General features: G+C 37.0%; 1 protein-coding gene across 3 annotated transcripts in view; it reads right to left on the reverse strand.

Annotated features, from left to right (window-relative positions):
* Positions 1 to 13,563, reverse strand: part of ZMPSTE24 (zinc metallopeptidase STE24) — a 53,956-nt gene that overhangs the window by 28,308 nt on the left and 12,085 nt on the right. For all 3 annotated transcript variants that reach the window (XM_014737160.3, XM_005607173.4, NM_001301234.1), the window contains 4 exon segments: positions 9,072 to 9,188; positions 8,332 to 8,484; positions 6,871 to 7,012; positions 1,637 to 1,821 (listed from right to left, as the gene is read on the reverse strand). In XM_014737160.3, coding sequence (XP_014592646.2) covers positions 1,637 to 1,821; positions 6,871 to 7,012; positions 8,332 to 8,484; positions 9,072 to 9,188 — 597 coding nt within the window.

Genomic DNA, 13,563 nt, shown 5'->3' on the forward strand with positions numbered 1-13,563 from the left:
CTAGCTTAAAATCCTATGAGTCTTGATCAGAACAAAGTGACTTTTATCCCAATATCCTAACTAGTGAGATAACCCCACTTAAAAAATAAAAACAATCAAAGGAGTTAACCCTCTCCCAATGCTATTTAACCCCTCCACAGAATTTTGTTCCATCTACATATATTTCTAACAGGCTAGGCACTTTACTAGACCATCTTTTTAGGGTCAAAACAGATGCTCAAATGATAATAGTTATTTTCTGGTACTTAGAATGTACAAAATGGAGTACAAGGTTTTTCACATATATTATTTCACCTAATCTTCATGACCCTAAAAGGAAGGCATCTTTAGCCCAGTGTTTCTCAACTAGGAGTGATTTTGCTCTCCAAGTCCCTGCCCCCGGGGATATCTGGCAATGTCTGGAGACAATTTTGGTTGTCACAATTGTTGGGGGGTGGGGTGGGTTTGATACTGGCATCTGGTGAGGAGAGGCCAAGGATGCTGCTAGACATCCTGTGATGTACAAAATACCTTCCCACAACAAAAAGTTATCTGGCCCAAAATGTCAATAGTGCAGAGGTGAGGAACCCTGCTGGCATCATCTTTTTGTTAAGAAATCAAAGATTTAAGCATAAAAAAAAAAAAGCCATAACTAGAAGGACCTGCAACTAAGATATACAACTATGTACCAGGAGGGATTTGGGGAGATAAAGCAGGAAAAAAAAAAAGAAATCAAAGATTTATAGAGCTTAACTTACTTGCCCAGGGTTACACAGATCCAAAACCATCTCTGAATGACACCAAAGCCAATGGTACATTCCATCACACATACAAATACTGGTGAGCGTTTCTGATTAAATTTGTGTTATTTCTTATCATTACCCCTCTCCCCCATTTAGTGTTGGTACTTTGGATTTTGCTAATCAGCATCAGCTGACCTCATCCAGGAAAAGATTCAGAAAAAGCTTTCTCAGACTCTCAGGTCAGATTTAATAAATGTCTTCTCTCGAGCTCTCACTGCAACCAATACATACAGCTTCACTGTAGCAATTATCATAACATACTGTGATTGTATGACTGTCTCCCCTTTAGATGATAAGCTCCCTGAGAGCAAGGTTTGCCTCTTCATCTAGCGCCAAGCAAGCCATCTCAGCGCAGAGTATACATTTCATAAATGTTTGTTAAACAAACAAAACTGACCAAATTACACAGTGTACCTGTACACAGCTACTAAATGACAGAACCAGGATTCACATCCAAGTCTCTCTATTGCCAAAGCGTATAATTACTACGTCTCCGTGAAGCTATAAATTAGGTGTTTAGCTCCTTTTATCCTGCCTGTGGGAATTCTTTGATTATAAACATATCAGGAATATATATAAAGTCCTTGTTTTAAAGATAGCTTATAATAATAACTTTTCTATCTTATGCTTCCAATTTTAACATGTACATTCTGTAAAAGCCTGCAAAGTAGTCAGCATATAATAATAGTGATATTCTCTCCCAAATACCAGAATTATAAAGGGGCCATGGTGTTTTTATTTGATAGTCTCCCTGAATTCAACACTCACTACAGAGAAATTGAGGTTATTTTGAGTTGTCACAGGAACTGTTTATAAAAACTAAGCCAGGGTCTCTTAGGAAAAGAAGAACTCACTTTAACTTTAGCTTTTATTTCTTCACTGTCCCCTTCTCCATCACTGCGGGGTTCCATGCCAGACTCCTCCTGGATGTCTCTGTTTAGTACAGAATACTCTTCTAGTAGAGTGTCAAACAAAACTATTCGCTTGTTCTTGAAGAAGCCATAAAAATAAGCATTGCTGTGGGAGGAGCGTTTAGATCCTAAGGAAAAGACAGTTCAAAGCATGGAAAATAATTATAAAGTCTGGGGTCCTTTGGAGAGACTCCTAGAAATTGAAGTATTGGAAAGGACATTAACATTTTCAAATTGTTTAATACCTGAAGAAAACTGTCTCAACATAAATCACCGCCAGCCGTGGAGAGTCTATTTCCCTGCCGTGTTGCCAACAAATATTTATGCTCATGGCAGCTTTACAGCAATAAGTACATAAGTGAAGGCTAGGTATCCAAGAGTGGAAGGATTCAATCACGGTGAAGCTATGAAATGGAATTTTAAGCAGCCAGAAAAAAATACTTTTGAAGAAATTTAACAAGATACGAAAAAGCTCACCAATATACTATAAAGGATATGAAACTTCATGTATATAAGGTTCCACTAATTGTCATGAAAAACATGAACATGGAAATAGAAAAGCATAAATACAAGACTACTAAGAAATATGTCAAAATATTAGTGTTCATCACTGACTTCTAGAACTATAGATTTTTGTTCTCTCCTTTATACTTTTCCTTCTTTTCCAAGGCTTTTAAAATAAATATATTTACTTCTATAGTCAGAAAAAAATTAAAGCTATTTTTAAGAAGACTGGAAAAAAATACCTAAATTTTTAACAGTGGCTAACAGTAGCTGACCAATGGTTGATTTTTTATTTTCTTCTTTATATTTTCCTTTATTTTCTAAACATTCTACACTATGCAGTGAATTTAGTGGTTAAGAGCAGACTTTGGGTTCAAATCTTGGCTCTGCCATGTATTAGTTGTGTAAATGTAAGGAACTTTCTTAATTTAAGTTTTATTTTCCTGTTTATGACATGAGGCTAACATCTACCTCCTTGGGTTGGATAACTGATTACAAGAGAAATTCTAAGTAAATCAATTAGCATACTGCCTGATCCATAAAAATTACTATTACTTACATACTTTTTTAAAAGAAGAAACGATAAAATTTATTTCTCTTGAGAATTTGAGATGTCTCAGAAAATGTGAATTTTGTATCTACTCATATTTCTAACGTAAAGTACATTTAGCAGTATATTGAGAATAATACTATATTCTATATATATAGCAGTATATGTGGCAGTATTTTAGAATACAGCAAGGCTTTGGTAAATAGCATCTCTTATTTATTTATTTTTCACTTTTTGGTTTGGTTGCTTAGAGGTTAAGAGCCAAACATGTGGTCCAATTTTATCAATGTAGGACCTTAGAATCTGAAAAGCTGTGTATCATTCTGAGGTCTTACACTTGTCTCTCATTTCGATCTTCTCCAATTCTAATTTTTAAATTAATTTTAAAATATTTCTTGGAAGCTGCCTTAAGTTATTTATGGAAGTAGGCAGATTGGATGCATATAAATAAAGTTAAATTACTGCCTTAATATTTCCCACTGGTCCAAGCATCTCAAAGTGTGGCCCAAGGAACACTTACACCAAAATCACCTAGGGGCACTTGTTAGAAGTAGATACTAAAAACACCTACTAAGTCAGAATCTCTGGGAATGGAGCCCAGGAATCTTTCTTTCAATAAACTCTCCAGGGAATTCTTACACGCACTGAAGTTTAAGTATCCCTGCCCTAGACTGTAAGCTTTTTTTTACCACTGTGCCTGCCGTGGTGAGTGGCACACATGTAGTGGCATGTAGTATTTCCCTCCTTGAAACACTTTCTCCTCCTCTCTCAAAAGAAACATCAGGTTCTCTTGGTTTTCTTCCTATCTCAATGGTCTCTCCTTAGCCTCTTGCTGGCTTTTCCTCCCCTGCTGACTAGGACTTGAGCCCTCTTTTCTTCTCTAAGTGCCCTCATCCATGGTATTAAACACCATCTATGGGCCAGATACTTCCATATCAAAATTTCTAGCCCTGATCTCTCTCTAGAACTCCAGACTCATATATCCAGCTACCTATTTGACATCTCTACGTCTTCACAAGGATGTCTATAGCGCATATTTATTTATTTACTTTCTTATGTATGGTTTTCCCCTGGCCTACTATTGGAATCTCCCTTCAGAGTTTAGGGAATTCTATACATGTAAATCTTGTGAGAGACCACTTCTCATCTGAGAAATCTCAAAGCCAGATATTTGCTTCCCCTGCACTCCTGGCAGCTAGCCCCACGCTCTGGCTCAGTCAATCAGATGCACCCACTGGGGACTCTGAATAGTTAATAATTATGCAAAGCAGCAGGGCAGTGAGGAATTAATTCTGCAGGTGCTAGTGGCAGGGATGTTAGGGCTGCACACTGCTGAATCCAATAGCAGGAGGCAACAGCAGTGTCCTCATCAGACTGGACCTCCAGTGTGGTTCTGAGTTTCTAGTCTCCCTATGGAATAGCCCATTTTCCAAGCTTGGTAAACTTAGCTTTCCTGGTGACTTTGTGAGCTATCAAATATTGTTTCAATAAGGAATTTTTCTGCTTAAACCAGCCACAGTTGGTTACTATTGCTTGTTTGCAACTAATTATTGCTTACAGAACTCTAATACAATGTTCAGTAGATATCTCAAAACATAACACATCCAACAGAACTTAATTCCCTAAAAACCTGCTCTTCTTCCAGTTTTTTCCATCTCAGTAAACTACCATTATCCAATTGCTCAGGCCAAAAATCTAGGTTGTTATCCTTAATGTCTCCCTTTCCCCCTTATTTCTTCACATGTAACCTATTAGGAAATTGCATCAACTCTACCTCTAAAACATATCCCCAGTGCATCCACTTCTCTCCATAAATTATTATCGTTCTAGTCTAAGCAACCATTATCTCCTATCTAGACTACTGCAACAATCTAACTGTTCTTCCTGCTTCTACTCTTGCCTCCCCCTACAATCTATTCTCCAAACAGCAATTCAAGAAATTTAAAAAATACAAACCAGACCGTGTCACTTTCCTGCCTAAAACCTTCAGTAGTTTTCTCCCCTGAACTTAAAATAAAATCCAAGCTCCTTACCCTGATTTACAAAGGCCTATGTGGTCCGACTCTTGCCTATTATCTTAGATTTCATGCCATAACACTTTTCTGCTATGCTGCAACCACACTGGACTTTTTTCTGTTTCTTGAACAAACAAAGCTCTGGAAGGTCTTCCCATTGATCTCAGCATGGATGACTCCTTCCTTCAGGTCTCAGCTTAAATTCAAGACCTCAGAGAGGTCTTGCCTGATGACCCAATCTAAAGTATCTACTCAGTCATTCTTCATCACATCACACTAGTTTAGTTCTCTGCTCAGCACCTGCTATCTGACATTTTTTGAGAGCTGGAATCTTGGCTTTTCACTATAATATCCCTATCAATTTACATATCCCTAAAACGTGTTGTTATTGTTAGTAACAACATTCATTCAAAATATCTTTAAGGATTGTTACCACTAACAACAAAAACATATATTTCAGATGAGTAAACTTTTGTTTAGCAAAGGTAAGTTGCCCAAAGTCACACAGGTAATTTGTGATAGAGCTAGGATTCAAACCCAAGCCTACTGACTCCACCGCCTTACCTGTGAAATGCTACGCTCTGCCTACTCAAATCTTGATTTTCCATGAAGTCTCAACTCACATTATAACCCTCCTTCAATAAAGCCTTTCCTGACTATTTCATTGAAAATCATACAGCGCTGACGGTATATATCACATATCTTATTGAGTACCTCTACCGTCATATCATTAGCTGTCATTTCATGTTATCTGACTATAACTTAAGTGATCAGCAACTTAGACTGCCCGTTCAGTAAAAGCCCCTCAGAGATCGTTTTATTGGATTGATCAGTTTGCTACTAGTTTAATATTAGCTAAAAGGCAGTGATCTCAGAGGATAAAGAAGTAGTAGGAATTGGCTTATTCTTCTACCACTTCCCCATAGAAATGTCCCTATTGTGTCTTTAGTTGGGCTGTATAACCTCAGAAGCCACTAAATATCTGAGATTTCTAAACTATTTTAGTCGCTGTTAGTTCATTCTTTCCAATTGTGACCATCTCCGTTCACCCCTGATCCTGTAGTTACTTCTCAGTTTCTACTCCTTCATCCAGTATAGCCGTTTCTCACTGGTAATTTTTTTTAGTTTAGAGGAGGGATGGGCATACGATGGCTTACAGGCCAAATCCAATCTGCCACTTATTTTTATAAATAAAGTTTTATTAGAACACAGCCATGCTGATTTGTTTACGTATTACCTATAACTGCTTTTGTACAATAATGGCAGAGTTGAATAGCTGTGATGGAGATCACGTAGCCTGCAAAGCCTGAAATATTTACTACTAGCCCTTTACAGAAAACATTTGCCAAATTGTGGTTTAGAAGAAGCAAAACTGAAACCTAGAGGGGTGAAGTGATTTATTCAAGATCCCACAGCTGGTAAGTGGCAGAGGCAGGACGAGTCTCATTCATTTACATGGATTTCAATTTACAGGTTCTGAAAGTCCCGGCACCACACAACAGTTTCACTCCACATGGCTGCAGGCCTCCTTGAGACGTAGTGGTCTCATGTAAGCTAACAGATAGCTTAACTCTCAAAAGCAATCATCAAAAAAAGCAGAGTTCAACTAGTCTGAAGTACCCAACGGTACTACAGCTTTTGGTAATCTGCAGATCAGAGTCCTCCAGAACACTGGAAGTTTTGTTGGAGGAGATAAAGGCAATAACGTTGGTTTTGTTTATGAGCCCCCAAACTAGTGCTAAATGGAATTTGACTATGCAAGAGTCCAACTCAACTATCTAATGGAGCCAGGCAGGTAACAGAAGTGAATAAACCAGTCTAGTATACATGATACAACAGGGAGTGATAAAGGCCTTGGCCCAAAATTTAAAACAACCAACCACAGCTACAGGCAACAGCAGAATTTGGCACCAGGCCGCCAGTTTCTATCTCTGGATTATGTCATCAACTCCTATAAATCTTAAAAGCCAAAGCGTAAAACCCTCATCTTTACATAATAAATTAAAAAAAAACAAACTGATTCGTTCTTTCATTAAAGTTTTGAGAACAAAGTACTCAAAGAAAAGAAACTACTCAAATAAAGACTTCTTACCCCCAGGAAGCCTTACCTTCAACAACATACACCTTAGTCAAAGGAAAGTCAATACTCTTTGCCATTACTTCAATTTCTTGCTTAAGCTTTCCCTCAGGCAGAGGTGTGAATTTGTCAAATAAAGGGGCAATATAATCAGCATAGATAGTGACAAGCACCTGAAAAGTAAAAGTCAGAGCAACCTATGAACACACCTCAAACAAAAACTACTCATTATACAGGTTCATTTATATTACAACAACTATGTGATCCCAGCCTTGAGAACAGGGACCTTATCTTATTTGCTCTACTAGTCCTAGCCCCAAATAGTACCACATAGCAAGTGCTCAACATCTGTTTGACGAATTAATCAAAATGAGTAATCTCTAGGTGGTAATAATTGAAAAGTCAAATGGTCCATTCAAAACTCTCTTGGGGATTTCTGATACTTCATAAGCCCATCATTAACTTGGAATTCCGCCTTTCAGAGTAATCATGATAGACCTGAAGTCTTGCTAAAAAAAAGAACTACTGTGTGCTGTCTGTTATTTGGTTGGTCTGCTAAAATTAATTATCTGCAGTCTGCAAGCGTACACTTTGGTTGAAATAGCACTTCCTTAAGCATTTTTGGAGCATTTCCTCTGCTTTCTTTCCTTTCACTTCAATTTGCCACACAACAGATATGTGTAAATCCAACTAGTGCCAATTTTCTGATCTTGATGCCACCAGTGGGAAGTGAAGCAATGAGCACCACAGTAATTCAGACTAAAATAGTGGAGTTGAAGAACTGATAGATGGCATTTTCTGGGGGCTGTGAACAGACCATTTTGATTGTGTTGTAGATGTGTGTGTTGTGAAGCAGTTTCAAATACAGGAGAGAGAAGAGGAAAAGAAGGTGTGAGGGAGGGAAGTGAGAGGAAAAGGGAGGGACAAGGAAGAGAAGTGGCAGTGGGGGAGAAAAGAGAGAAGAGAAGAAAGGAGGAAGGAGAAGGGAAGAGAGAAGATGGGTAAAGAGGTGAGAAAGGGGAAAGGGAAAGAGGAGGAGGGGAAAGGCAGGGGAAGGAGGGCAGAAGAAAAGCAGATACGTTTATGCTTTCTTTTTCTCATCCCTCTTACATCTACTCTCTCTTTAAAACATCCATGATTTTTAGGCACTGGAGCTCAGTCAAGAGTCATTACATTATCAAACTTAGTCATCCATTCTGGTAGCAACTCACAAATGCACAGCCCAAAACTGCCTGACAACTGGATCATTAAAAGTAACTAACAACTAGCTTCTAGGATCAGTAAGAGTCAGCAAGAACAGAAGAAAATCCATGGTCAGAGTCAACTCTCCTATTTCTATACCCAAAAGCAGAAACCAAGGTGGGAATTTATATGACTATCTATTTATATTTCATCTGCTTCTTAAGAACTGTTTACATGCTAATGAAGATTAAATCACAGTTATCTCACCAAGGGACTTTTGTAACAGAAATGAAACAAAGATTTTACTCACCAGAGAAACAACTAATGTGAACAGCCAGGCATAAATAAAAAAATAGTCACCCCCGATTTTAATAATGTAAAGTAGAAGTGAGGACACAGGCAATAAAATGCATTGAGTCACAACAAATTTCTTGATTGCATCTTTCATGAAGAACCCCAAAGTCTGAAAAAAGAAATAATCAAAAGAAACTGAGAAACTGCTTTTTTTTCCAGGAAGAATAGCCCTGAGCTAACATCTGTGCTCATCTTCCTCTACTTCATATGTGGGACGCCTGCCACAGCATGGCTTGATAAGTGGTGTGTAGGTCTGCACCCGGGATCCAAACCTGTGAACCCCAGACCGCTGAAGTGGAGCACGTGAACTTAACCACTACACCACCCGGCCAGCCCCAGAAACTGCTTTTAAAATGACTAATAAGTGAATAAAAGGATATACCATTAAAGCAATTTTAAAAATTAAAAGGCTGTGAGACTATACTATATGACACTAACATCTTACATTACATGTCTTGCATTTTACAGTTTACAATAAATTCATTTAAACATTATTAGCTGAAAAACACTAGACATTAGTGCTACTAGAGTTTATGACAAGACTTTAAAGCATGATCTTTACATATCTGCAGTTCCTTTTTCCTCAATTAAATCATGTGCTAAAATAGCAAATTATGTTTCAATTGTTACCAGCAGAGGACAAAAGCACAAAAGGTCTTCATATTTAAAAGAAAACATTTCCATTCTCTATTTTACCTGTTGATTGAAACCATGTTTTTCTTCTATCACAAAAGTATTATAAAGACTCCATGGCAAACCAGTTGATGCACTGAAAAGTGTAGCCAACAGCAGAAACACCAAGGACTGAGTGATCTAAAGACAAGAGGAAAAAAATGGGAGTTTTTATGGTGTAATACTAATTCATTCTTCAAATGAATTTTTAGTGAACAATTGGATAAGTATTTGCTGAGTAGTTACTACTGTCTCAAACAGTACGTGCTTGATTCTATGGGTAATACAATGTCTGAAATATCTCTGGCCTCAAGGTTTACTTTCAAGAGAAGCAGGCAATCAAACAATTCCTCTTTTATTACACAGGCACTATATGAAAATTACCTGAAGTCATATAGACCAAATGGTTCCAAGAACTAAAAAATTAGAGACAGCCACATATGCTGGTGAATTCAAGGAAGATTTACAGGGCTGATAAGACTTGGGATCCCACTCTGAAGAAAGAGACAAATTAGTGGGACAGGAGAGAAGAGGAAAGGAGGAAGAATACCACGCAATTTGCAAAAGCATAGAGAGAGAAAAGAGCACTCTATAAATGGAAGATGACAAGATGAGGGTCCTGGTTGGGACCAGGCAGAGAAACTTAGAGTATCAAGAAAGATGGGCCAGGGCAGGTGGGGCAGTTTGTGCTAAGGTTTTCACAGAAAAGCCAAAATCCAATAGAGAAATTACCCTCAAGAATTACTTTAATTGAATTAAGAATTACTTTAATTGCCTTTACAATGAGTCTTAGGAAATAAAAATCCAAGAACTGCCTCATTTCTCATTACAAACTTTTTCCTAGGATAGTGGAGGACAAGGGCTAATTAGTATGAAGGGAGTTGTGGGGAGGGGGGAAGGGCAATGAGGCAAACAGAACCTTTCCTCTCTCCCTCCCACTATACTGTCACTCTCCCTCTTACTCCCCAGAGTAAAACTAAAGTCTTTTAAGGTAAATGCGAGCATACCACACACCACCAAAGCATATTTCATTTGGTAGCAAAGATGGAACCAATGTAAGTTTCTACCATAGGTGGAAAGGAAAGGGTAAGAGCAAGGAAGGAGATGTGCCTAGCTGCAACATGCAGGGCAGTTTACTCCACCATTTGTTCCCAAACAGGAAATGGAAAATTTTTTTAAAAGCAATTGCAGGATCTTTCTCAAAACTACTGAATCAGAATCCCATCTCCCCAAAATGCAATCATACTGTACAGATTGTCTGAATACCTGCTTTTCTCACTTAACATGTCATGAACATCTTTCCATATCAATGAATAGATTTACTTCTTCATTGTTAATGGCTCTAGAGTATTCCATTGTATAGGCGGACACCTAGGCTATTTCCAGTACAGCATTCATTCCAATACTAAAATGAACCCCTTTATACATGCCTCTCCTGCATTCATTTCCCACAAATTCATAAAAGCGAAATGTCTGAGGTTAAGCTTTTTAAAGATTTTTGACACATACTGTCAAGTTGTCCTCCAGAAAAACTGTACTAGCTTTCGGGCTGCCAGCAGCATGAGACAATTTCCCTACCCCTCACCAATTCTGCCCTATCATCCTTTTTAACTTTTTTCCCAATCTGATAGGCCAAAACAAACAAACAGGCAAAATTCCTAGAAACTTCATTGTTTTAAAATACATTTGATTGTCAATATGGATTTATATTTTTCATGTATTTAATGACCATATGAATCTCTGCCTTTGCTCATTTTTCTGGTGAGGTATTCAATTTTTTCTAAAGTGATCTTTCTATAAAGAGTTATTTCTATATTAAATATATTAGTTCTTAATCAGTCACATGTGGCAATTTTCCCTCAGTCTGTAGTTTGCCTTTTAAATTTGCTAACGGCAGTTTTTCCCACAGAGAAACTTTAATGCAAATCTACTAAATTTTATCTTCAGGGTTTCTACCTTTAGTGTCATGCTTTAAAAAATTCTAGATCACATTAAAATTTATAGTTTTTGTTTTAATACTTTCGAAGTTTCTTTGTCTATATTTAAATATTCAATTCATTCTGTGTCTTTATTTTTCTTGTAGGATATAAAATAGAAACATTTTTTCTCAGTTGTCCTAAGAAAATTTATAATTTATACTTTCCTCGCTGATCTGAAATGCCACCGTTATCATATAACAAGATCTTACATCTATGTAGGCCTGTTTCTGGTACCGATGCAGTGTTTAAGCTTTATGACAGATTTGAATATCTGAGAGCAAAAGTTACCAGTCATTATTTTACTTATTCAGAATTTTTTTGGCTATTCCCTTGTCCTTAGGCTTTCTGATTAACTATAAAATGTTTTATCATGTGCCCCTCACAAGCTGCTCTGGGATTGTAATTGAGCTCTATTCTTGTTTTATTCTTTTTTTAAAAGTTCATAAATCTCTTAATAATTCAATATAGAGTTTAGATAAGGCAGTGATATCAAGTTTAGCATTCTGCACAGAATCTACCCCCTTTGGAAATCTAGACATTTGCTCATCTCCTATTCTCCCTAGTTTATCAATATATGCTATAAATTCAAGTTCCTTCTGCAAACTAATACGTAAATCATCGATGTCTGGAGCCTTGAATTAACTTAAAACAACTTGATTCCTTCTTAATATATTTCACTTATCTTATGCATAAATACCACTTTTAAATTAATAACTCTATCCATAAACTATCTTACTTGCGTGAAGAAAATGAACAATAGGTCTGCCTATTCCCCCAACCAATGGGCTTATTCCCTCCTTAAAACACTAAGATTTCAAGAGTTTTTTAAATTATTTTTCCTGAATCCACTAAAACAGCCTCTTAAGTGGTCCCCTTCCTTACTATCAGTCGCTCCCATTCCAATCCATCCTACACGCATACCAAATTAATCTGAAACCCCACTTTAATACTTAAAAAACTTTTCATGGCTCTCTAATATAACACTTCAAACCCATTATGTTTTCAAAGATTTTCATAATCTGACCTCAAAAAACTACTTCCCACTAATCTTCTATAAGACCCTTCCACTCCTAACAGACAAGTGTGAGCTAAAGTTTAGAAAGGTGATTGAGTTAGGGAAAATATTCTAGCTGAAAAAAGGAGGTGTGACAGTAAAGTCACAGTGGGGAAATAAGAGAGTATGCAACCCCCAGGAGCTTTACTCAGAAGATCTCTAATTCTAACTCAGAAAGGAGAAGATTCCTAGGAACAAGGTCTACCAGACAATGACAAGGAGTTTGAACTCATAGCTTCTCAAAGCCTACAAGATCTGGGCTCTAGCCCTATCAGTAAACGCTTGAAGGCTCTAGGACACAGAACATTATAAAGGCCTCGGTATTAGGGCCGAGTGATCCAGACCAACACATCTTGAATGGCATGATTTATCCCTTGTCTAAGATGAACCTACTCACTCCATCTCATGCTCATGATGTGGCAACAGAGCTCTGGAGCATTCTGAGTCATTAAGTCCATTACCTGCGGAGAAGAGCTGAGCCACACCTCACTGTTGAAAAATAAGGACATTGATAGCAATAGCCCTTATCGGTAGTTTGGAAAAGCAGAAAGTCCTGCTGAAAGACACACTGCCTATACCCAAGATAAGCTGAGCTTCACCTATTTTTCTTCTTCTTCTTCTTTTTTTTTAGAGTAGAAATTGGTTTTAGTTATAAGAGAAGTACATGCTCATTGCTGAATTTTAAGAGATAAGCAAAAATAAGGAAATAAAAATTACCAAAATTCTCTCCAGAAAAAACCACTTCGGCATTTTGATATATACTATTTCAGATCTTTTACAGACGTGAAAGTTGTGCACAAAGATGGGCACCATTATATGCAATTAAGAAAAACTGAACCAATCCACATGTTTATCACTAGGATACTAGTTTTATAAAAAATGTGTATGGATATTCACACATACTTTTATTTACATATGTTGCTTTATAATCTGACTTTTCCATTCAATAATAATTTATATGAAATAATAGCACAATAAAATTTTTCCCCATCAGACTGGCAAAACTAAAAAGATTGTGCATATAATAAACATTGGTGAGGATCCAGGGAAAAGGGTATTCTAGTGCTTCATACACTATGAAAGAACATAAACCAAAAAAAGCTATTTTAGGAGGGAATTTGGCAGCATCTGTCAAAATTTTAACTATACATAGCCTTTGATCCAATTAATTCCATAAATATTTATACATAAGCATAAAGACAGGTGAAATATGTGCACTATAGCATTATTTGTAATAAGGAAAATTTGGAACTAACCTATCAATACACGAGCAATGAAATAAATGATACATGCATATAATGAATACAAGCAGTCCTGCACCTATCAATAGACGAGCAATTAAATAAATGATACATGCATACAATGAATACAAGCGGTCCTCGCTTTACAGAGTAGTGCAGGAACGTAAAAACGACTGCAAACTCAAACTGTGGAGAGCAATCAATAATCAATATAAAAAACTACGATTGTTCTTGATCTTTAA

Source organism: Equus caballus, chromosome 2, assembly GCF_041296265.1.
Source record: "Equus caballus isolate H_3958 breed thoroughbred chromosome 2, TB-T2T, whole genome shotgun sequence".
Classification (NCBI taxonomy): Eukaryota; Metazoa; Chordata; class Mammalia; order Perissodactyla; family Equidae; genus Equus; species Equus caballus.